Consider the following 25,086-nt stretch of genomic DNA (forward strand, 5'->3'; position numbering starts at 1 on the left):
TTCCCCAAAGAAGGGCAATGCCAGCTGACTTGCTATATCTATTGACCCAAAACTGCATTAGGGCTATGTCAAGCATTTTTTTTAATTATCATTACTGTAAATTATCTTTAGAATGATTCTGAGGCAGAAGTTGAGTCAAGAATCTCAGAAATACCTCCAAATTATACCTAAATCTTCTTTAAGAAACTGTGGTTCCACTCCTTGAGTCAGAAATTGTTACTCCAGAGGACCCTGTTTGATTTCAAAATTATAATTATAAATTGCCCCAAACATAATAAAAAAGAGACTACTTGATGCTAAAGCCCATGGGCAACAACAGGTAAAGCTATACTCAAAGCCAAAATATACCATTAATGCCTTAATACATGCTAATATTAAAAATGAAACAAATACTAAATGTAAGAAATTAAAAATATAACATCAAAAAATACCAAACTAAAGGAAATCTTTATTAGCAACTAATATTTACATTTTTATCAGAATGCAATAACAAACACATAAAACTGTTTCTCGAGCCCTTCCGCCGCGGGAGCCATTGAAGAGCTGCAGCCATGGCTCTGCGCTACCCTATGGCCGTGGGCCTCAACAAGGGCCACAAAGTGACCAAGAACGTGAGCAAGCCAAGGCACAGCCGCCGCTGCGGGCGCCTCACCAAGCACACCAAGTTCGTGCGGGACATGATCCAGGAGGTGTGCGGCTTCGCCCCCTACGAGCAGCGGGCCATGGAGCTGCTCAAGGTGTCCAAGGACAAGCGCGCCCTCAAGTTCATCAAGAAAAGGGTGGGGACGCACATCCGCGCCAAGAGGAAGCCAGAGGAGCTGAGCAACGTCCTCGCCGCCATGAGGAAAGCGGCGACCAAGAAGGACTGAGCCCCCCGCCCGTGTGTAATAAAGCGTTTTTGGGGAAAAAAAAAAAAAAAAAAAACTGTTTCTCTGTAAGAATTTTTTTTTCTGTTAACAATCTTTAAAATGGGGGCACCTGGGTGGCTCAGAGGGTTAAGTCTCTGCCTTCGGCTCAGGTCATGATCTAGGGGCCCTGGGATCAAGCACTGCCTCGGGCTCTCTGCTCAGTGGGGAGCCTGCTTCGCCCTCTCTCTCTGCCTGCCTCTCTGCCTACTTGTGATCTCCCTTTCTCTGTCAAATAAATAAATAAAATCTTTTTAAAAAAATCTTTTAAATGCATAAATCCTGGCAAGACTGATTAATGAAGAAAAAGAAAAAAACAAGAATATACAACCTTAAGATAAAAAAAGGTGATAACCACAGGTATTTATTTTTATTTTAATAAAACCACAGATTTTTTAAGTGATTTAAAAATCATAAAAGAATATATATGAAAATCCATGGAAATTGTTTCAGACACATTTCAAGGGTCACCTCAGATTCTCAAGACAGCACCTGTCTCCTGGAGCCCTCAGCCACACAGCTGCCACTGCCCCCGCCACCACCTCATCTGCGGGCATCCCTGATCTTCTCATTTTCTCCTGAGGTGAGGGCCAGGATCTGGAAACATGGCCTCCCTTACCCCTTCCCATCACGACAGAAACCACAGGACTTCGAATCATGGGCACTGCATGAGAGTGGGATCCAGCTTCCACAGCAAAGAGGCCAGGTGATATAGGCCGGAAGGGCAGGGAGTAAACTCCCAATGGGGCAAACACTGACCAATGAGAGAAAGGAGATGGGAGGGAGCTGGCAGATAAATCTACCTCTCTTCCTCTCTCCAACAGACTATTCCAAAACATATTTTCCAAACAACCTGTTTGGAGACGCCCTTCACCCTTCAGGAACCACTTGGGCATCTTGGTCATGCACCGACTTGCATTTGTTTCCCATCCTTCCCTGGCTCCCTTTTCCCTCTCTTTCCCAATCTGTCCCAGGATTGCAACTCCCAATAAAACAGCTCTAAAGCCTTGCTTCAGCCTCTGTGTTCTAAGGATCCAAAGTGATAAATATGAAAATTTGAAGAAATACTGATTTTCAACCAAAATAAAAATTGTATTTGACCAAGTAGTAGACAGAAAGCTCAAAGAGATTAATAATCACAAAAAATACTGGTAGCAAAGGAAAAGTCCCATTTCTAGAAGGACAACTAGATAATATAACAGCTGAATTATACCTAACTTTTAAGGTACAAATAATTCCTAATTTATCTATTCTCAACCAAAGAATTCATTTTATTTTATGCGTTATCACGTTAACACAATGAATATAATTCAGAAAAAGAAAACCATTGGCAAATTGCATTTATAAATAAAGATGCACACATTTTTAAATGATAACAAATAAATTCTGGCAATGCATTAAAAGAACAATTCATCATAAGCAATTTTCACATCATTAGCTGGTCTTATCAATGTCAACATGTATTAGAGAATTCAATAATTTTCTCAATATAACACAAGACTCTCCAAGATCTCTCCCTCCCTCTCTCCTCAAATACACACAGAAGCACACTGTGATCATATGAACAAAACATAGTAAAGATATATCTGGTTTCCTCCCAGAACACTTCCCAGCTTTCCTCATGCTTTCTCCCATTCCTCATTCCAACAGGAGTAGAACTGGCATTTGAGGAAAGACCATTCCTCTCTGGGTAAGCCTGACTCAGGCACTGTATGATGTTTATCGTTTCTGACCTGCATACTAAATTTCAGAGCACTCCCAAATCACTGAGCACTGAAAGCCCGCCCCTCCGTGATCGTCTGTGAGGATAGCCCATCCCCCACTCAGAAACACAGGGAGCAATTCCAGACAGGGACCCCTGCAACTGTATCCAGCAACTGCTGGGAACTCTCTCCTCCTCAGTCAACCTTCTTTTCTGCCCCTCATTCTAACCTGCTCTCAGAAACTGAAGAGGTCACCATCATTTTAGTTCTGCTGGCCTTTCCTGAGTGTGCTAGAATCAAGGCCGAGAAAATACAGACCACCAGAAAATGCGGTAATGTGCAGCCCCATACAAAGTGCACAGGGAAGCAGCAATACCCCTCGCCGTACTCTGTCCTGCAGTCTTGTGGGTCTAGATGGGCACTGAAACAACAGAATTTCCACAGAATCAAAAACAGCAATCTACTAGGACTCATTAGATCAAAATACTTGCCGCTCACTGGAGCCTTTTTTTCTCCTCTGATGAGCAGTATAACAAATGCTCATGGCCTCAGCTCTAGAGAGAAATGGATATAAATCCAAATTCCGCTCTGCCCTTCCCTCTACATGCCCCTGGGCAATGTATGAAGCCCCCTGACCCGAGTTTTTTTCATCTGTAAAATGAAGGAAATAGTACCTACCTCACAGGGTTGTTGTAGTAACAAAATGAGGTGTAAGATGCCCAGCAGAGTGGTTACTATGGACAAAGTGTCCAGTAAGTATGAGCTGCTTCATTACCTCACTTAGGCACAAGCTAGCATACATTTCCACAGCAGGTTTCCAAAGTCATCTTTAATTCAAACAAATTAATGCATTTTTTTAAGATTTTTATTTATTTGACAGAGAGAGATCACAAGTAGGCAGAGAGGCAGGCATAGAGAGAGAGAGAGAGGGGAGGAAACAGGCCCCCGCCAAGCAGAGAGCCCAATGCAGGGCTCGATCCCAAGACCCTGAGATCATGACCTGAACTGAAGGCAGAGGCTTTAACCCACTGAGCCACCCAGGCACCCCAGTTAATGCATTTTCAGTGAAATTGTGCATTTCTTATCACACCAAAGTCTAACTGAAGTTCCTTGAAATACACAAAAGGAACACTGAAAATGCATTAACTGGGGTGCCTGGGTGGCTCAGTGGGTTAAAGCCTCTGCCTTCAGTTCAGGTCATGATCCCAGGGTCCTGGGATCGAGCCCCGCATCGGGCTCTCTGCTCCGCGGGGAGCCTGTTTCCTCCCCTCTCTCTCTCTCTCTATGCCTGCCTCTCTGCCTACTTGTGATCTCTCTCTGTCAAATAAATAAAATCTTAAAAAAAAAAAAAAGAAATGCACAATTTACTCTTGAAAGAGAGCTATGGTTAAGTAACTTTCTGACAGCAGAAAAAGTTTCACCACAATAAATCCAATGCCCATCACACTGCAGACACTGAATAGCTACTTATTAAATGTGGTATGAATAGCAAAAGCTCATAATCATCTAGAGCCTTAGAAGGACATTCCACTGAGTATTCCAAACAGATGGCCTCGAATAGTCACGCCTACCCTACAAGTTGGCACGGCCAGCAACTGGCCAGCTGAACCACAGCAGCAGAGACATGTCCTAAAAGCGTCTCTTTTGCTGAAGAAAGGCGAAAGAAACAGCTATAGAACACACTAACATCCATGCAAATTAACAATGCATATGTCAGCTGTCAAAACTCAGAATACTACCCTTAAAAGTCAATCCTTTCTATGTGTGTAAATTTTAACTAAACTGTAAAGAAATACATCACTAATCTTAATTTCTTAATGCATTTTAAAGGAAATTGCAGATATCAGTGCCCTTCTAAAACTTCAGCATGCATGTTATTAATGAGATTTGAATACGGATAGAGGGGTGGAAAAAGAATGAATACATGATGACGTAAATACAGCAAAATGTAAAATCCAGACGGTGCTCATTGCACAATTCTTCAAACTTCTCTGGAACTTGATTTTTTTTACAATAAAACATTTGGGACAATGTATGCAAAACCATGGCTATTTTCTGAGTATACAGACAGAAACAGGATATTTACTGACCATGTTGAAAAACTGCCTGGTGTACAGGAAGCAATTTAAACAGACTATAATAAGAGTGGGTGCTCGTGGGTGAGAGGAAGAGAATGCAAGTGAAACGTGGAGATAAAAGAATAAATAAATGAGGGGCGCCGGGGTGAAGTCATCAAATGAGCGTCTGACTCTTGGTTTGGGCTCAGGTCATGATCTCATGGGTTGTAAGATTGAACCCCGAGTTGGGATTCTGCGCTCAGTGGGGAGTCTACTTGAAGATTCTCTCCCTCTGCCCCTCACCACACTCTCTCTCTCTCAAATAAACAAATCTTTAAAAAAAAAAAATGAAAAATAGCAAAGAAAAGTCCAAGTATATGGCTAGTTCCCATCTTCTACAAATAACTGAGTTCCAACAATATTAAAGGCTTCAACTGAAATATATATGAGTTTCTTAAGCCGTAGCCCCCCATCTCAAAGAGGGCAATTAATCTAAAGAAAACTGTCATCACCTCCAACTCCTCTTCCTTGCCCTTTTCCCTCTCCCACCTGTTCAGATCATTAAACTTCATTATGTACTCTTTCAAATAATTAACATTTTTACCTAGAATTGGGGGGAAAAAAGTTTTCAAAACATGATTAGTATTTCTCACCAACATAGGGTTAATATTTTATATGTTTATGCAAAGTTTTTGCTGAATCTTTCATACTTTTTTTTTTACTTGCATCTTCTAATTTGCTTTGACTCCAATTTGTCTTTCACTGACTTTTCCATGAACCTTAACCATGCTGCTGGCCTTAGTCCTTTGCAGGAAAGCAGTGTCTAACTCCTCAGGTGAAAAGAACTCAATTTAAAATGGAACCGAGGAGGGGCGCCTGGGTGGCTCAGTGGGTTAAGCCGCTGCCTTCGGCTCAGGTCATGATCTCAGGGTCCTGGGATCGAGTCCCACATCGGGCTCTCTGCTCAGCAGGAAGCCTGCTTCCCTCTCTCTCTCTCTCTCTCTCTCTCTCTGCCTTCCTCTCCGTCTACTTGTGATCTCTCTCTGTCAAATAAATAAATAAAATCTTTAAAAAAATAAAATAAAATAAAATGGAACCGAGGATAGAAAAGGAGAATCTCAAACGTGTCCTCAGGAAAACCAACTCAAGGACTGAGAAACTAGTTTCCCATAAATGCCTAATTTACAACCAACCAAAACACATCACTCAACCAATGAAGAGTCACCAAGAACCCCTCCCCGTCCTCAAACCAATGGACTTGTTACTTGGACTCCGGCTAAAGTCCCCCTTCTCTGCACTCCTGGCCATACACACGGCCTGCCCCAAACCCTCAGAACTTGCCTCTAGCATACTACAGGTTGTGCCCTGAATTGCAATTCCTTTGCTATTCACAAATAGCACCCTCTTACCTCAATTTACCTCTATATGCAGGTGGATACCCACTCTAGGAGCATTTCTCCTCATCAATTTTCACTTCAGGAATGACAAGCACTTACCCAGGTATATGGCAGATAGTGAGGACACCAGCAGGGATGGTTCCGAGTTCCAATGCCACCTTCACCAAATAGGTGATCTTGGGCAGGTCACTTGGTCTGAACTTTGGTTTTCTTACCAAAAAAATGGGCTAGGGATGCCTGGGTGGCTCAGTTGGTTAAGCTGCTGCCTTCAGCTCGGGTCATGATCCCAGGATTCTGGGATCGAGTCCTGCATTGGGGTCCTTGCTCGGCAGGTAGCCTGCTTCAATCTCCACCTCTGCCTGCCACTCTACCTACTTGTGTGTGTGCTCTCTCTCTCTCTGATAAATAAAATCTTTTCTTTTCTTTAAAGATTTTATTTATTTTTTTGACAGAGAGATATCACAAGTAGGCAGAGGAGGCAAGCAGAGAGAGAGAGAGGAGGAAGCAGGCTCCCTGCAGAGCAGAGAGCCCAATGCGGGGCTCGATCCCAGGACCCTGGGATCATGACCTGAGCCGACGGCAGAGATTTAACCCACTGAGCCACCCAGGGGCCCTAAATAAAATCTTTAAAAAAAAAAAAAAAAAAAAAACTGGGCTAATAATGCTTATTTCACAGAGCTGTGATAAGAATGAATAAGACAATGAGGCTATAAATATCCTATGCATATGGTTAGAGATTATCCCTAGGCTTGCTTTTATTCTCCACAAAATTTTAATTTTCTCCATATCCTCCTGGATATTTTCTTTCATGTATATATGGAAGTCATTAAAACAGTTCTTGCGAGAAAGTTTTAGAACCTCACAATTGTTGTTGGCCTACAGTCTCATGCACAGGGATTCTGTCTATATGCTGCACATTATTAAAGTACCTCATAATTGTTTAGTATTGTATCTTTAATCTTCCCACTGTTACTTCCCTGTACCAACTCTCTTTTTAGAATGAAGCATGACCCAAACTCTAATTCCTAACACGTGCTCTTGGAAATCAGCATTTGATTAGGACCAGAGAAAATGAGTTACAGAACACGTGACAAGATTTCATACATTCTTGTTCAATAAGTCTGCTGTTGACATATTTTTTGTTCTTTAGAACAGCAATTTCCAGTGATGACTGCACATAATCCAGGGAATAAACCAAACAACTCATTCATGGGATAAAGAAAAGAAGAAAATATAAGAAAGGCCATTTATATTTTTTGCCTCATCCTTTGGAATTTCAATTTTTACGTATAGCACTATTAGTAGAGTATGTATTAATCAAGAAAGTTTAGAGGGGCACCTGGGTGGCTTCAGCCTGGGTCATGATCTCAGGGTCTTGGGATTGAGACCCGCATCAGACTCCGCCTTCAGCTCAGAGGAGTCTGCTTAAGATCCTTTTGCCTCACTCTCTGTCTACCCTTCCCCCAGCCACTCACACACACACACTCTCTTTCTCCCTCTCTCTCTCTCACAAATAAATAAATAAAATCGTAAAAATACATTTAGAAGCTACTGTTCTTCTTTTAAAGATTTATTTATTTATTTGGCAGAGAAAGACACAGCGAGAGAGGGAACACAAGCAGGGGGAGTGGGAGAGGAAGAAGCAGTCTTCCTGCCTAGCAGAAAACCTAATGTGGCCTCAATCCCAGGACCCTGGGATCATGACCTGAGCTGAAGGCAGATGCTTAACGAATGAGCCACCCAGGCGTTCTAGAAGCTACTGTTTTGAACTTACAAGGTACCAAGGAGTCCTAAGTCCTTTTTGCTCCTTGATTTATAAAATGAAGTTATCATAATAACAATCTACAGGGTCAAAAGAATTTCAAATTTAGAAAATAATCATTCCATTCACTCAGCAGTAAGTGTTTTTGAGGACTGAAGTCCTGATTTTTTCTTTAAGATTTTATTTATTTATTTGACAGAGAGAGATCACAAGTAGGCAGAGAGGCAGGCAGAGAGAGAGGAAGGGAAGCAGGCTTCCTGCTGAGCAGCGAGCCAGATGCGGGACTCGATCCCAGAACTCTGGGATCATGACCTGAGCCGAAGGCAGCGGCTTAACCCACTGAGCCACCCAGGCGCCCATGAAGTCCTGATTTTCTTGACAAATAACAATGGCCAGTAATTTCTATGAAGTTCTTCACCAGAAAATAGTAAAGACAAATCATATTTTCTAATCCACAAGTCAGAAAGATGCTTGTGAAACTCTGGACTTTAACAGCTAGGGGTTCTTTGTAGGGAGAACACTCCCCGTGGAGCTAAGCAGAATCACTTGACTAAAAGGTCCAAGGTCACTCGGAAGTAGAGTTGCACCTTCCCCACCTGTCTTCTGATTCCCAAATCTACTGTCAATTTATGCTACAACTGCATCTTTCTGGGTATCTGAAAACCCCATTATAGCATGGGGGCAATGTGGCATAGAGTGAATGTGGTTTGGGGGACAAAGGTGAGACCAGAAGGGCTCCAGAAGCTATAGTTTTATTTCTTTAAGATTTTATTTATTTATTTGAGAGAGAAAGAGTACGAGCGGGGTGAGGGGCAGAGAGAGAAGTGGAATCCCCACTGAGCAATGTGGGACTCTGGGGTCATGACCTGAGCCAAAGTCAGATGCTTAACTGACTGAACCACCCAGGCATCCCCAAATTTAGACACTATTTAACACAAAAGCAACAGAGCCTGCAGCTTCCCTAGCCACCAGTTGCAAAACAGTGAATCTCTATTCAAATTTGGCTTAAGATGAACCCAAACAAAGAATTTAAGAAAGATGCTAAGGGAAAGGAGAGAGCCTTTAACCATATGTAGCTATGCAAAGCAAAATATTGCGTGCCCTGAAATCGGAAGGAAAACAGAGATGAAAAATGTTCACTTTGGCATTCTTGGAGAACTGTGTATACAATTCAAAAGGAAACTAAATCTCCCTGTTCCAAAATCATCATCTACTGGGAAGAAAATCAGAGTCTGCTGCTTCCTTCTAGACAAGCTCTGTCACTAAGTCTTCCCTGTGGGAAGTTACTGTAAGAACTACTGAAGGAATACTAAGCGCAATACGATCCTCAGAACCACTTAATTCTATAACATGTAGGTGGAATTTTTATTTTAATAGCTATTTAATATCTGCAGCTCCTAATTTGCACTTCAGAAAAATGAAAAAATATGACTGGTAAAAGCTGACAGTCAAAAAAGAAAAACTTTCTCCATCATCCTCCTTCTGCCTTTTTATTGCTCATGCAGACTGGCCCGGAGGGTTCAATGCCCAAAGAATTCATTAGAAATGTCTGTTATGGCAGAAACATTGCCGCTATATTCCTGTGGTTAGTGATCTCTCTTTTAACACAATTTTAAAAAGCTAAATTATCACCACGTAGTAAAATGCTCTCTCAGTAGATCCTTCATTTGTCGTATAAATTAACTGCAATTTCAGAGAGAGTTTGGGGTCATTTTTCCATTATGTTAAGTAGCTAAATGATCCAAGGAGCTCCTAATATTTCTAAAAGTACTGGCAAGCAATTCTTTCCGAACTTGAGACCACACACTAAGATGGATATTGAGATTTCTTGCTTTCAAGATTAAGACACATGATAAATAAGCCAAGCAAAATAAGATGAAACATCCCCAAAGTTATTTAACACTCCAGAGACAGTGACCTGGCATTCCTTATGAGAAGAAAACCACTTCAGAATGACAACTATGGGGAAAAGCATACGGGGTCCAAGGGATCAATAAGCATAAAGAGAAAGTCAATGACAATGAACACAGTGACACAGGAAACCAACCAAATTAGAACCTTAATGAAGTTCTGAAAAAAAAAGTCTGTCGTGAGATCCAGCATCTTCAGAATCAATATGACTGGCACAAATTTGCCACTTGATAATAATCAAATACATAGGATGAAAAGTTTAGCCATTCTCCGAAGTTATCCAAGGATAATTTTTCTCTAGAAATTTAATTTTCAATCCTTAGTGTTAAGGCCTAGAAAAAAGCTGGTCATATTCCTAAAGAGCCTGAATAACGAAGTCCAGGCCTCTGACACAGACTATAACTGGCTAGGCCTCCCAAGCAAAACATCAACTTCCATTCGTTTAAATGACTCTCCGCATAGTAACACATGCATCTAGAATTTAAATATATTTCAATGACATTAAAATATCCCAGGTATAAGAAATGCTGTGTAGAAGCACCTCAAAAATACTATTTTCAGCTCCGTAGTTCTAAAAGAGGCAAACCTGAAGACATATATATATAAAGTAACAGAAATATAAGCTTTCTGGGCATTGCCAGCAAATAAAGCAGAGAACTAAATGGCTGAAGGCCCATAAAATTTTTTGTTATGAGTCAGAATTAAATCCCACAGGATTTTGTGTTTATTTTTCTTTTTCAAAATGAGCTTGCATCCCTTTTCCAAAGTGTGTTATTTGGTCTCATGTGTGCTACTAAAAACTATTATTATTCTTTTAGATGACAAACTATTATCTCCTCCCTCCTTGATGTCTAGCACAGTCCATTCAAGTCATCATGAAAATGGACTACACCAAAAAAAGATAGAACCCCAGACTAACGCCATTCTAAGAGGAAAGCAAATGCGAGCAGTAAAGCAAGGATAAAACTTCTCACTTGAATAGCAGTGGGGACAGTTTTTATTCATAATGAGGGATATCCAGCATCATCTGGCAGATTTTAAGACCTAGTTGAAGATCAGCTGCTGAAATCTGCATACTAACGGCTCTTAAATTTTTATCTGTAGTCTAACCCTCTACCTGGACACCTGATTATCTTGCCCTGTCCCAGTTCCACCACAGTTGACCCATTTCTTTCTTCCTGAGTAAATAATTAGTATGACAATTTCTGACACTTTCTAAGATGGTAATTAATTTAGCCCTAGAAACTTGAAAAAAAAAACTTAATGAGGATAGAATTATTAGGAAACCCTTTTATGGCATGTGTTCTGAGGTCTTTACATACATTAATTCATTTAATCCTCATACCCCCATGAGGTAGATACTGCCATTCATGGTTTGCAGACCATGGAATTAAGACAGAGAGAGGTCAAGCAGTTGGCTTAGAACACACAGCCATCAACGGAGCTGGGATCTGAACGGAGGTAATCTGGTTCCAGAACACATTAACTCCTGTCCTAAGTTACCTCTCAAAAATAAGCAAGCAAACAAAAATGCAAGATGCTAAGTAGTCTCTTAACCCCTTACCTACTTGACACTGATTATTTTGGGAATTTTCCAATCCCTTCCAGTTCATTTTCCACTTGTTGAAGAAGGTGCACAAAACAGGAGATGAGCAGAATGAAGCCTTCCAATGGAAACAGTCAATAAAGTTGGGCTGAGTGAATGACTGAATGAAATCCTGGGACCCTCCGCTTTCCCACAGCCCGCTGTTAACACGAGATTATCCTCATCCAACAGGCCTAATGCTTCCCAATCGTGTACTTTGCTCTGCACACAGGTTTTCTACCGACTTCTTTCCATCTCTAGCATTTGCTGTAATGAGCCTAGAGAGAACCTGGCCTCAGCCTCTCCTCATATGCTTTCTTCTCCGGTCCGTCTGCTCTTTGGAGCCTGCATTCCCTGCAGATACTCTAATGAAGCCACACTGGCTTCTGCTTTTTATAGTTTTAGTGAAACATCTTAGGCATATAAAAATGTAACAGACACCACTCAGCTACAGAAGTAAAAAATGAAAACGACTGCTGAAACTCAAGCACCCGAGAGCCCTGCTTAATGCTTTTCCTTCTCTTACCTGAGTTAACCGCTACCCTGAATTTGGGGTACCTTTTTTGAAGTAGGCTCCACACCCAGTGTAGGGCTTGAACTCACAACCTTGAGATCAAGAGTCGTATGTTCCACCGACTGAGCCAGCAAGGTGCCCCTTGGGATACAGTTTATAACTTTGATATGAATCTAGAAACAATAGCTGGTTCTATATGGTTTTTTCCTCCTTCTGTCTAATGTTAAACTATATAGAAATAACATCCCACTGTACATAAACTTTTCCCTTAGCCTTATAGATTTTAATAATAGCAATAACAACAAAAGTAAACAACTTTGTGCCTCCCACACAGCTTGAGGAAAAGAACATTTCCATTACCACAGGCGCCCCCTTGAGTCCATCCTCCTCAACTCCCAGAGATAATTCCTATCTTGACTTTCGTATTCTTCTACTTGTATTATAGTTCCTACCACTTACACATGTATCCATCCCTAAGACAAGTACTACCCCATTTTGCCAGTTTATTATCGTACATAATGTTTGTATATGCCCTTCTGTGACTTGCTTCCTCCGTGCACTAGTCTGGAAATTCTTCCACACTGGCTCACAGAGCAGTACCTCCTTCCTGGGCACCAGCCTACACTGCAGACTACACTGTGTGGTGATGGTGCACTGATGGGAGTTCATCTTGTTGTTGTTTTAACGCTTTTTATGTCATGTGGACTACACCTGAGATACACATATGATAGAATCCTATTATTTTCTGGGGGGTAACTTCAGCCACTTTGTGTTTTCTCAAAGTAGTTTTGGACTCAGTCAATTCAGGATTTTTGTCCTTGAATTCTTCATTAAAGGGGTAAAGTTTAAGGGCGCCTGGGTGGCTCAGTGGGTTAAGCCTCTGCCTTTGGCTCAGGTCATGATCTGACCTGAGATCGAGCCCCACACTGGGCTCTCTGCTCAGCAGGGAGCCTGTCCCCCCGCCCCCTGCCTGGCTCTCTGCCTACTTGTGATCTCTGTCAAATAAATAAATAAAATCTTTTTTAAAGGGGGGGGTAAAATTTAGTCCATGCCACCATCATGAGGAGTCATAATTTTGTACAGCAAGAAGGCTCCTGGTCCAGTCACACTCTGTCTTCCACTGGCATTCTCTGGGACGGAGTTCATCCTGATTTTGTTCTTTTTGTCACTGTTTTGGTTTTGGCAATGTTCTCTGGTGGCATCCTCTGGGAGATGTCATAGATGCCTCCTTGGGAGGAGTGGGGGGCAGCTCTCAGATGCCCTCCAGAGTGCCCTCATGCACTCTGTGGCCATGAACAACTGAATTGCTGCCTTAGGCCCTCTCTTCCTAGATTCATATTGGCCAAGAAATTTTTCCGCAAGTTTTGTCTCCCCTGACTCATCAGGAAGACAGATTTGGAATCTCTTTGGATGCATGGGGCACTGGGCACACAAACAACGGAACTACAAACAAAGTCTCGGACTACAGGGAAATTTCAGTCTATCTTGATGGTCTGAGTTAATTAGCTTAATTCTTCTGATTGCCTGGAAAGCAAAGGAAAGACTGTTCCCTCTTGTGGAATAAGCTAGTGAGATTATCCAAAATTCAGTCTCAATTCCATAAACATACACTGCCAACACGGTAGCCACTAGCCTCATGTGAAGATTAAATTTAAATTATGAATAATTAAAATTAAACAATTTAGAATTCAGTTCCACAGTTATACTAGCCATATTTCAAGTATACTCGGGTAAACTAGTGGCTACCTATTGGACAACACAGACATAGAACATGTCCATCCTCACAGAAAATTAGATTGGACAGCATGGCCTAGAGGCTGCTTACATAAGAGAGAGCTGAAGAGGATACTCTAAAGAGTATCCCCAAAGAGTGGAATTGTTGATGTCGGTATCAGGTATCCAGATTCACAAACTAGAATAACCTCATTTCACCTAAGCATCCAGGACAACTAAAAGCCAGAAGGGCTCGTACCAGGGGTGACAGGCAGTTTTTGAGGGAAGCCAGGGACCTCTCCTTCCCTTGAACTAGAGGGAGAGTCTCGGGCAGGTGCTATTGTCACAGCTCATCAGAGGTTGACCTGGGCTGTGATGGAATGGGACCATCAGAGTCTGTCACCCCGGCTGTTCCTCATATAGCTGACACCTGTTACAAAATGAAGGGAAGATTGCTTTCCTCTGGGAAATGTGTATTCTTCAATAATATAATATAGCCCCAGGTCTAAATAATATAAAATGAAAATTTCCATGTTTTCAATGTTTATGTTCCTTTTACTTGCCATTCTCCACATTTTGATGTTTAACTGGTCACTGTATATTCATTGGTATACTTTAATTGAAAATCTACACCCTCTTCCTCTATGCTCCTTTCTAAAAAACTTTTTTAAAAAGAACTTTGTATAGTTCTTGGGTATTCAGTTCAGTCCCATATTTTCTTGTCTTTCATTATACCAAGCTTGAACCTGTGAGCTCTGAGAGGCCATTCCTCTCCTGTTCCCTAGCCTGCTCTGTACAGCAAGGGGGCTGAGCCCACAGGCTACATTTCCAAGGCTACCTTTCCAAGATTCCCCTGTAGTTGGAAGATTTGCAATCAGCCAGGAAGGGTACAGGAGGGAGTTTGGAGACCTAAGGAAAAAAGAACCTAGGGTATTTCCCCTCCTTGTCCATCTTCAGCAGTATGTCCAACAAGAGCTCAGTTTCTCCCTCCACAGTGTCAGCTTAGACCAGCCAGGCTACCATGGCTGCATTTTTCCATAGCATGCCTGGTCTCCAGGCTCCAATAACACTAACGCTTTCCTCTGTCACCCTGGCCCAAAAGTGACATTAGCTTGCTACTCTTGCTAATATCAGGATTGGCTCACCACCCCGTTTGACTTCTTGGTAATTCCATTACCTATGTAACCACATCCTGCATTCAACTTCTGTAACTACTCAGAGAGGTTTCTGTCTTCCTGGCTAAGGTCTGACCCATCTCTTCAAAATCTGTTCAAGCTCACATGGGAAAGCTGGCAAGTAGCCACCCCAGTTACTACAAAGTGCTCCCATCCCTCACAGGATACACTTCTGTCTGTCTATAGAAGCCAAGTTCACAAAATTAAATCCGTCCCCTAAATTGCATGCACATATGGTTGCATGTGCTCTATCCTGTTTTGTTTTTTAACTGTAGTCTTCAAAAGCAAGACTTATAAAAACCTACCCCTAGCAGGCCACCATGTTTAATGATTCCGGCTGTGCTCCAGAGAGTCCCAGGGTGGGGCCCACTGTGACAGATTGCTCCAATCCTGCCCTCTTACTTTCTGACTGGTCTTAGCAGAAGAGTGGAGAGGCACATTTTGCAATGTTATCTGTCAAGAGGAGTTTTCTTTCTAATTTGCACAAGGTAACTTGTGCTGGAGTTGGCCCTCCACCTGTGTATCCATTTTCCTATTCAGATATACATAGCAGTCCAGAGCTGAAGTTATCTAATTGTGTAAACTTGTAATGAGGAGCACAATGGGTCCAGCGATCTTACACTAGGAGGGTCCCTCAGTCCTCTAAGTCCATAGCAATTTTTACCTTCCAGATCACAATGCATTGTAAGTATGGGTCCATCTGCTATGCCCATAGGTTCTTAGCTCCCCAAGGGCAAGGTCTTTCAGCTCTGTATCTGCAAAAATTAACAAAGTACCTTGCATACCACAGTGCTCAATATGTGTTCTCCAAATGAAGACTGAATTCTCTTTTACAGTTTACAAAACACTTTCACATGTTATCAACTTTAGTGTTCCCAGAAATACTCTGAGGTAGTCTTGGGGCTTCTGTGGATGAGGAAATCAGGGCAGAGACGGCAAGGCCACACTCACTGTTAATAATGCAGGAAGTAGGGCGCCTGGGTGGCTCAGTGGGTTAAGCCGCTGCCTTCGGCTCAGGTCATGATCTCAGGGTCCTAGGATCGAGTCCCACATCGGGCTCTCTGCTCAGCAAGAAGCCTGCTTCCCTCTCTCTCTCTCTCTGCCTGCCTCTCCGTCTGCTTGTGATCTCTCTCTCTCTGTCAAATAAATAAATAAATAAATAAATAAATAAATAAATAAATAAATAAAGCAGGAAGTACTTAAACTTGGCTCTATGTGTTTCTAGATCCATGTTCTATCACACCTATCCAAGGATGACTCTTAGTCTTCCTTTATGCTAACTCTGCACAGGACTTTGAATAAATTAGGGAAAAGTACCCCCTCTGGGTGGACGAATTATAAAAACTTTTTCCTCTGAGGTGACCAGGTCAGGTGATTCTGTGTGAAGCATGTCCCCCCTCCCCTAACCATACATAGGTGGATGTACAACGCAATTTGGTATAAGCCATCTAGGAAAATGAAGTTCAGAGATTCCTTTAGATTTTTCCTAAAATCACACAGTCCTTTTTTATTAACTCTACTACATATTTATACTGTAAAAATGCTTTTCTTGGCTTTGTTTTTAACCTTTTATAACCTATTTAAACTCACAGCATTACTGAGGAAGCTTCTGATGGCAGCAATATTTCTACCCATACCCCAATAAAATAGCGATTTTATATTAGCTACTTTCTTATCCTTCCTATCACCATGATCTTCAAATGCTTATAGCACTGTGGAAGACAACTTTGGGGAGACTTATAGCCTCCTTCCCCTAAGTCTTCCCTTCCTCTCACTTGAAAAGGTAGTTTTCCCTGCTTTGCCTCTGTTGTCTTTTAACAAGTTGATCCAGAGCTCTAACAGAGATGTGAGTACACAGTCTTTCATCAGCTGTCAATTTTTCATTATTTTTCTTATGATATCTTTAATTCTCCTGTTTACAAACGGAGACTATACCAGACTTAATCATTTAGAAAGCAAACCTTATCCATAAACCACACATTATACTACACCAGGCCTGCACTGCTCTTGTTCCAGGATCATTTAGCAGATGACAGAAAATGCCTTTCTAGGGGCGCCTGGGTGGCTCAGTGGGTTAAAGCCTCTGCTTTCGGCTCAGGTCATGAGACCGGGGTCATGGGATCGAGCCCCGCATCGGGCTCTCTGCTCAGCGGGGAGCCTGCTTCCTCCTCTCTCTCTGCCTGCTTCTCTGCCTACTTGTGATCTCTGTCTGTCAAATAAATAAATAAAATCTTAAAAAAAAAAAAGGAAAAAAAAGAAAATGCCTTTCTACATTCAGGAAAATGATGGTGGCTCCCTTGATAGTAAACCATCCAAAGGAAAAAAAAAAAAAAAACCTCTGAAAAATTTTTTATAACTTTCTTTGGTCTTCCCCTGAACTTCAAAAAAAAACCACATCATTCCCTGGTTTTTTTCCTCTCCCTTACAATATGAATTGGGGTTCCTTTCCTTACATCTTTTTAGGGAACTGTTAGAGACACTTCTGGGATTTATAAAATAATTTCCTTCACATTAATGCAAAAATTCTGTTACTTCCCAACTCAACAGAAACAAAAGTTATGACTCTAATTTTATTTTTCTCTCTTCTCTTTCTAATCTTTACCTCATGTTCCTTTTATCATACCCTTTCAATTTCTAAACCTCAAAATTAATCTTTTTCCTCTATTTCTCCATCCACCCTGTAACCCTTGCACAAAACAGGAATTCAGTAATTTCAAACAGGGTCATGAGCACGCACAGCTCTCTCTTCTGTCTACCTTCTGTCAGTGACATTTGGTGAACACTGCTCTCCCCTTCCCAGTTTAGAAAGATCTTTAAATATTATACATTACTAACACCTTTTCCACTAAATGATATAACCTGGACATTGATCTGGTGAGATTCATTCTTTTCCAGTTTGAGATATAGTTGACACATATCACTGTATGAGTTTCAGCTGTATAGCAAAGAAGTTTCACACACACACACACACACACACACATATATATATATATCGTAAAATTATTACCACAACAAGTTAATATCCATCATCTCATACAGATACAATAAAAAGAAAGGAGAGGAAAAAAAACTTCTTCTCGCAATAGGAACTCCTAGGACTCACTCCCTCTATACATACATATCACACAGCAGTGATAACTAGACTCATCATGCTGTCCATTCCATCACCTAGTACTTACTTGAGATTTGTGTTTGTTTTTTTTAAATCACTGTGGTCATCAACAGATGAATGGGTAAAGAAAGATAAGACAGTAGTTGGGGACCAATTTAGGAGTAATTGCATAGTCCACAGAAAATATCATCAGGACCAATCAGGACAGGGACTGAAGCAACATAGAGAACATGGAATCGAGAGACCCTTCAAGGCAGAGCTGACCAGACTCTGTCTGGGATGTGGAGGTTGACACAAAGAATGTGGAGGGAAGTCACAGAGAATGACTTGTGAGAGCTGGGCTTCAGTAGCTGGGCAATGTTATTCTTTATGAGGAAAGATTACAGGAAGAAGGGCAAGTTTTGGGTTGGTTTTTTTTTTTTAAGATTTTATTTATCTGTGGGAGAGGAGCTGAGAGAGAGCAAGAAGCAGGTTCCCCACTGAGCAATGAGCCCAATGTGGGACTAGATCCCAGGACCCTGAGATCATGACCTGAGCTGAAGGCAGATGCTTAACCCACTAAGCCACCAAGGTGCCTCAGAAGGGCAAGTTTTGATGAAAACATGATTCATTCAGTTTTGATAAATATTCTTCATCTGGAAAACAGTGTTTTGCTTGTTTCCATTCGATTCGAAATTGACATGTAGTACTTTTTAGATACAGTGAGTATGGGGGAAATGAATTTATGCTTAGCAGTTAATTTTCTGTGTTTGCTTTTGATATCAATAGATGACTGATAAACAGAAGTACAAGCCTGGAACTCTCAAGAAAGATTCTGGGCTATAAAGATATATTTTTTTAATATTTTATTTATACAAAACATTTTTTTAAATTATATGTACCCTTTGAGCCTTTTTTTTTTTTTTAGCTATTATCCTCCAACTCTAAATCCAACTCTGTACTGTGTTTTGTGATGCTGGGACAAAGATTCTGCAAAATACATTTCCCAGACTCCTTTGCCAGCTGGCTTCCTGTTAAGTCTTGCACTGGAGAGAAACTGAAAGACAGATCAAGCAAACAACTTTCTTCTTCCCTTTTGTCAGTGTTCCTGTCACGGCACTTAGTCCCAGCAGCAACACCCAGTTCCCACCAGAAGTACTGCTGGCACCCATAACCAACCTCTCTCAAGCCATTGGAGTTACTAGCTGCAACCTGGTCATAACCACTCCTCAGAGGCCTGAGCCCCAGCATTGCAGGTCCCCTACTCTGAAAGTTCTAGCTTTCAACAATCCCAACCTCGTCCTTGTCTTTTCCCCAAGACCAGGATTGGTAGCAGCTTCTTTGGTAATTATCTCCATGTTAGTTCAGTGCCCCCTTTTGTTTTTTCTATCCTCCAACACCTGCGGAAACAATTCCCTATATTAAATTCTCTCTGTTGAAATCTTTAGTATGGTCTCTATTATCTGACTGAACAGTGACTAACCTACTTGGGATATATTAAAATAATAAACTTTCCTCCCTTCCAGGAGCTCACAAACCAGTTCAGAAATGAAATCAACCAATAAATGTAGTGATTTCTTTTCAAAATGGGGGACAGACCATCTTTCTTTCTTCTTCATCCCAAAGTTAGGAGGTAAAAAGACTTTTAAGTGATGAAGTAGAGCCAAGAAAACCACAGCCTGGAATACACATAGAAAGGGCTGTGGATACGGACTGAGACAGTCCACCCAGCAGAGCCCCAGAAGGGATAGAAACCAGACACACCCCTCCACACGGAGGGCAAAACTGAGGGACCAGGCTGAATCAAATGTGCCTATAGACGGGCTTCCTCTCCATGCTCAGCAGCCAGTCAAACCCCAGCCCCCACCTCTAGGAATATAAAAATGATTTATCCCCAATGAAATAAGACTAATCACCTGGGATAAACCAGAAAAACCAGTGGCAATGCTGTTGCCCCACAAGTTCTTCCAGAACTTAGTGATCCCAGTTTAACAACACGGTTCCTAAGATGAAGCCTGTTGGTAAAGAGGCCTCACTCACATCCACTGAAATCAAATTTTTTATTGCCTAAGTCTTCATTTTAAAAAAATAGAAAATAGTCACATGTTCAGAATCAAAAATCAAATAATACATAAAAAGAATAGTTTAAATACTCCCACTTTTCCCCACCCACCTCAGTCTTAACTACTACCACTCCAATTCCACTCTGATTAATTTCTTGGATATCCTTCTAGAGTCTTCACCTAAACACAAGAAAATATATTTGTATATTACATTTCTCATTAAAATTAATATACAATACATACTAGTCAGTTATTTTTTTCAATATTAGCTATTCCAATAAGTATGTAGTGGTATTTCATTCTGGAATTAAGTTTCACTTCTCTCATGTCTAGTGATGTGGAGCATCCTACTTTTGGCCATTTGTTTCTGTCTCTTATGGCTGCTGTTGTGCACAACCACAAACTCAGTAACATAAAACCAGAGAATTTTATTCTCTCTTGGTTCTGGAGGCCAGAAGTCCAAAATCAGTAATAACTGAGCCACAATTCAGGTTCAGCAGAGCAGTGCTCCATTGGGAGGCTCTGGCAGAGAATCCTTTCTTTGCCTTATCCAGCTTCTGAAGCTGCACTCCTACCATTCCTTGGCTCTTTGCCCTTTCCCCATCTTCAAAGCATGTGGGCAGTGTCTCCTGACTGTTTCCTTCTGCTTCCATCACATGTGAACGAACAAAGCAGAACTTCATGACATTTTATGACATACCCTTATAAGTCACATTGTACCACTTCCACAATATTCTGCTGGCCAAGGCCGTCAAAATGGCCCTCCCCAAAGAAGACATACAGGTGACCAGCAGGTATATGAAAAAGTGCTCATCATCACCAGTCATCAGGGAGATGTCAACTCACACCTGTTAGTAGGACTATGATAAAGACAAGAGCTAACAAGTACTCAAGGATGTGGAGAAGAGGGGCCCCTTGTACACTGCTGGTGGGAATAGAAATTGGTACAGCTGCCATGGACAACAGTATGGAAGTTCCTGAAAAAACTGGAAACAGGCGCACCTGGGTGGCTCAGTGGGTTAAAGCCTCTGCCTTCAGCTCGGGTCATGATCTCAGGGTCCTGGAATCAAGCTCCACATCGGGCTCCCTGCTCAGTGGGGAGCCTACTTCCCTCCCCCCCTCTCTGCCTGCCTCTCTGCCTGCTTGTGATCTCTGTCAAATAAATAAATAAAATCTTAAAAAAAAAACAAAACTGGAAACAGAACTACTATATAGTAGCAATCCCACTTCTGGGTATAGATCCAAAAGAAATGAAATCAGAATCTTGAAGAGATAGCTGCACTCCCATGTTTACTGCTGCATTATTCATAAATATTCAAGATATGGAAACAACGTAAGTGGTTGTTAACAGATGAATGGAGAAGAGATTACACACACACACACACACACACACACTGGAATTTATTCAGCCACGAGAATGAAACCTTGCCATTTGCAACAGCATGGATGGACTGTGAGGGCATTATGTTAAGTGAAGTAAGTAAGAGAAAAACAGAATATAGTATGTTCTCAGTTATATGTGGAATCTAAAAAAATTTTTAACTCATAGAAACCAAAAGTAGAAAAACAGTTGCCAGGGAACCAGGAGTGGAGAAATGGGGAGATGCTGGTCAAAGGCCACAAAGTTTCAGTTTTAAGATGAATATGTTCTGTGGATCTAATATGCGACATGGTGACTAATGGGTTAATACTGTCTGTATACTAGAAAGTTGCCAAGAGAACAGATTTTAAGTGTTCTCCCTACCAAAAAAAAAAAAAAAAAAAAGGTAATTATGTGATATGAGGGAGGTGGTAGCTAATCCTATTGTGATCATTTTGCAATATCTACGTGTATCAAATCACCACACTGTACACCTTAAACATATCCAATGATATGTTTTGCACAGTAAAACTGGAAAAGAGAAAAAGTCTTATCTATACCCTAGGACCTAGCAATTCGCTCCCAGATATATACCCAACAGAAATGCATACATACGGCCCCAAAGACATGCCGAAGAATGCTCATTGCTGCATTATTTGTAATAACCCAAAGCTGGAAACCATCCAGCTATTCATTAACAGTAGAAAAAGTGCATGTATGTATCCTGAGAGATGAAGCCGATCGAATACAGAAGTAAAAAATGAGGGGCACCTGGGTGGCTCAGTGGGCTAAGCCTCTGCCTTCAGCTCGGGTCATGATCTCAGGGTCCTGGAATCAAGTCCCTTGTCAGGCTCTCTGCTTGGCAGGGAGCCTGCTTCCTCCTCCTCTCTCTCTCTCTCTCTCTCTGTCTGCCTGCCTACTAGTGATCTCTCTCTGTCAAATAAGTAAATAAAATCTTTTTAAAAAAACGTTTTAGGGACGCCTGGGTGGCTCAGTTGGTTGGACGACTGCCTTCGGCTCAGGTCATGATCCTGGAGTTCCGGGATCGAGTCCCGCATCAGGCTCCCAGCTCCAAGGGGAGTCTGCTTCTTCCTCTGACCTTCTCCTTGCTCATGCTCTCTCTCAAATAAATAAATAAAATTTAAAAAAAAAACCGTTTTAGAAAAAAAAGAAGTAAAAAATGAGTCAGATGCAACTATATGCCTCTACCTGGGTCAATCTCACAAACATACACACTGTACCACTGCATTTCTGTGAAGTTCAAATTCAGGGAGCTCTAGATGACAGTATTTTATTGTTTCCCAGGTGTAAGGTGCCATGACTATAAAACAGAATAAACTATGGTGTTAGAAATTAGGATAGTGTTTACCTTTGGGGAGAAGAGCGGGTATTGACTACAGGGAGCTCTGGGGAGGACTCTGGGTTGCTGATAATGTTATCTCTTGATCTGAATTGTGGCTACAAAGATGCAGTTGCTCTGGGATGATTTACTGAGTATACTGTGTACTTTTTTACATGTAGATCAACAAACAAGGATTTGTTAACCACCTAAAGATTGTGGGACACTGTGTTCTCTCTTCTTTTACCTACGTTGTTGGCATCCCCCCACTGGAAGGAGCCCATTCTTACTAACTGGCTTCAGGGACAGGACTGCCAATGAGTGTGCTCAGACTCTGCAGATCCATTCTGAGAGGCAAGGAGAGCCCAGTCAGGCTTAGACAAGAGGTTCAATCACTTTGATTGGCAGAAGACACGTTAGTACTTCCCAGTTCATGAGAACTCTTCTGTGCCACATTTGAATGTCCAGAAATAACTGCACTGCTCAGGGCCAGGATACTCCTGCTCCAAAGCTTGAGTGACTCTCATTGACTCTCATTGACTCTCACTGACTCACTGACTTGAGTGGCAGTTATCTAACTGCCATCTGGAAGGGGGCAGGAAGAGCGTGCTGCATCCCCATGGCGCTGGGTGGGTGGGAGGCAGAGCCAAGTCTGAACTTGAGGAGAATGGTGCTCTGGTTACAAGCCATATATTACTCATTTTCTTAGCTATAAAGCTGTAAGAATGGTAACACAACCTATTAGTACTTGAAAAGGACTTATTTGCATAATTAAATTTTAAGAACACCAGTGTGCATGACAGTCTTGCCTATACCCAGATGGAAATTTCAGTTATAAACATAAAGAAGTAAAAACATTCTGGGTTAGGAGGAAAAAAGCCCTTCAAACTTCAAGGAGAGGAGACAGAAACTCTACCTCTTGATAGGAGAACAGCAAGTTTACAGAAAGTTACACGAGCGACTTGAGGAAATGCTAAGAAAAATATGCCAGGCACAGAAAGACAACTATTACATAATTCCACTTATAGGAAGTACCGAAGATAGTCAAATCTGTAGAATCAAAGACTTTGGAATGGTGTCTTTGCCAGGGCGTGAGAAGAGTTGTTAATCAAAGGGCATATAGTTTCAGTCAAGCAAGATGAATAAGCTCCAGAGATTTGTACCCAAAGGTCAACAATAGTATACTGTACACTTGAAAATGGAAGAGGGTAAACTTCAGGTTAAGTGCTCTTTTCATAATAAAATAATTTTTTTAAAACAAAGTATGTGAATAGGAGACACTCTCTTGATTATCTTTATTAAATGTAATCTGCTACAGTGACCATAGTGTATTATTTGGAGATATTAAGATAAGAACCAGTTTAAAAGAAGTGAAAGATCAACCCCGGAGGATGGAACTAGGGCTGATCAACAGTAGGATGGGGACCATGACTTTTACCTTACATCTTCTCTAATACTTTTTAATCAAATGCATGTTATTAGTTTGATAAATTCTTTTAACATTGTAGAGGGGCACCCTGATGGCTCAGCTGGTAGAGCATGCAATTCCTGATCTCAGGGGTTGTGAGTTTGAGTCCCATGTTGGGTGTAGAAATCACTTTAAAAAATAAAAAAATCACGGGGCGCCTGGGTGGCTCAGTGGGTTAAGCTGCTGCCTTCGGCTCGGGTCATGATCTCAGGGTCCTGGGATCAAGCCCCGCATCAGGCTCTCTGCTTCGCGGGGAGCCTGCTTCCCCCTCTCTCTGCCTGCTGCTCTGCCTACTTGTGATCTCTCTTTCTCTCTGTCAAATAAATAAAATATTTTTAAAAAATCTTTTTAAAAAATTGTATTTAAAAAAACACATATGTAGTTAAAATATGAGCCATTCTCTGACTTTTACAAGGTGCCACTTCTGGTCTCACACCAGCCAGCACTTAGAACACAGCTTCTTCACTGGTTTCCATTAAAAAAAAAAAAAAATTAAACTTTAAAAAATGTTTTAAAAAATCACTCCACATTTGGTGATTATTTGAAATCTTTATGGACATTTTTAGGGTCATGGAAAAGGATCATATCACAAAAAAAAATCAATTGTTACACTGAAGTTTTCCTAAATATCGTTTTTTTAAAGATGTATCAAACTATTGCATGAATTTGGATTTTAAAGTTCAAACACTACAGGCTTATGGTAAAAAGCAACTGCCTCACCCCACCTGCTTTCCATTCCCAGTCCATTCTAGAGGACCAAATTCTTTTCATTCTTTTCAACTAATTCTGTATTTAGTTCTTCTGGTGGATTTTACTTGAAAATCCTCCAACTGAAATGTCTGTCCTCCTTCCAAGCCTCCTCTGTCTTCTCAGTTTTACCTGCTCCTCTTCCCTAAGAGGAACCAGTGCAGAGACCCGTTTAGGTCTCAGTCCCAGGGGCTCAGCTGCTGCTCCTGAGCAAGCTTAGCAAAGCTACCTCTCTTCAAAGGTTTGGATCTCCCCACAAGGAATCTGTTACCTGCTGCTCATAAAGAAAATTTTCT

The 25,086-nt window shown here is 41.4% G+C and overlaps 1 protein-coding gene across 1 annotated transcript; it reads left to right on the top strand.

The window, feature by feature from the left end:
- Nucleotides 1-510: 510 nt before the first annotated feature.
- LOC125106745 (60S ribosomal protein L36-like) lies at nt 511-902 on the top strand. Its single transcript, XM_047741237.1, has one exon. The coding sequence runs from the start codon at nt 552-554 to the stop codon at nt 867-869; it is 318 nt and encodes a 105-aa protein (XP_047597193.1). The 5' UTR covers nt 511-551; the 3' UTR covers nt 870-902.
- Nucleotides 903-25,086: the final 24,184 nt, after the last annotated feature.

This window comes from Lutra lutra, chromosome 8 (genome assembly GCF_902655055.1).
Source record: "Lutra lutra chromosome 8, mLutLut1.2, whole genome shotgun sequence".
In the NCBI taxonomy this organism is placed as follows: Eukaryota; Metazoa; Chordata; class Mammalia; order Carnivora; family Mustelidae; genus Lutra; species Lutra lutra.

Coding starts and splice junctions, on each gene's coding strand:
- LOC125106745 (XM_047741237.1), top strand. CDS start 552: ATGGCTCTGCGCTACCCTATGGCCGTGGGCCTCAACAAGGGCCACAAA.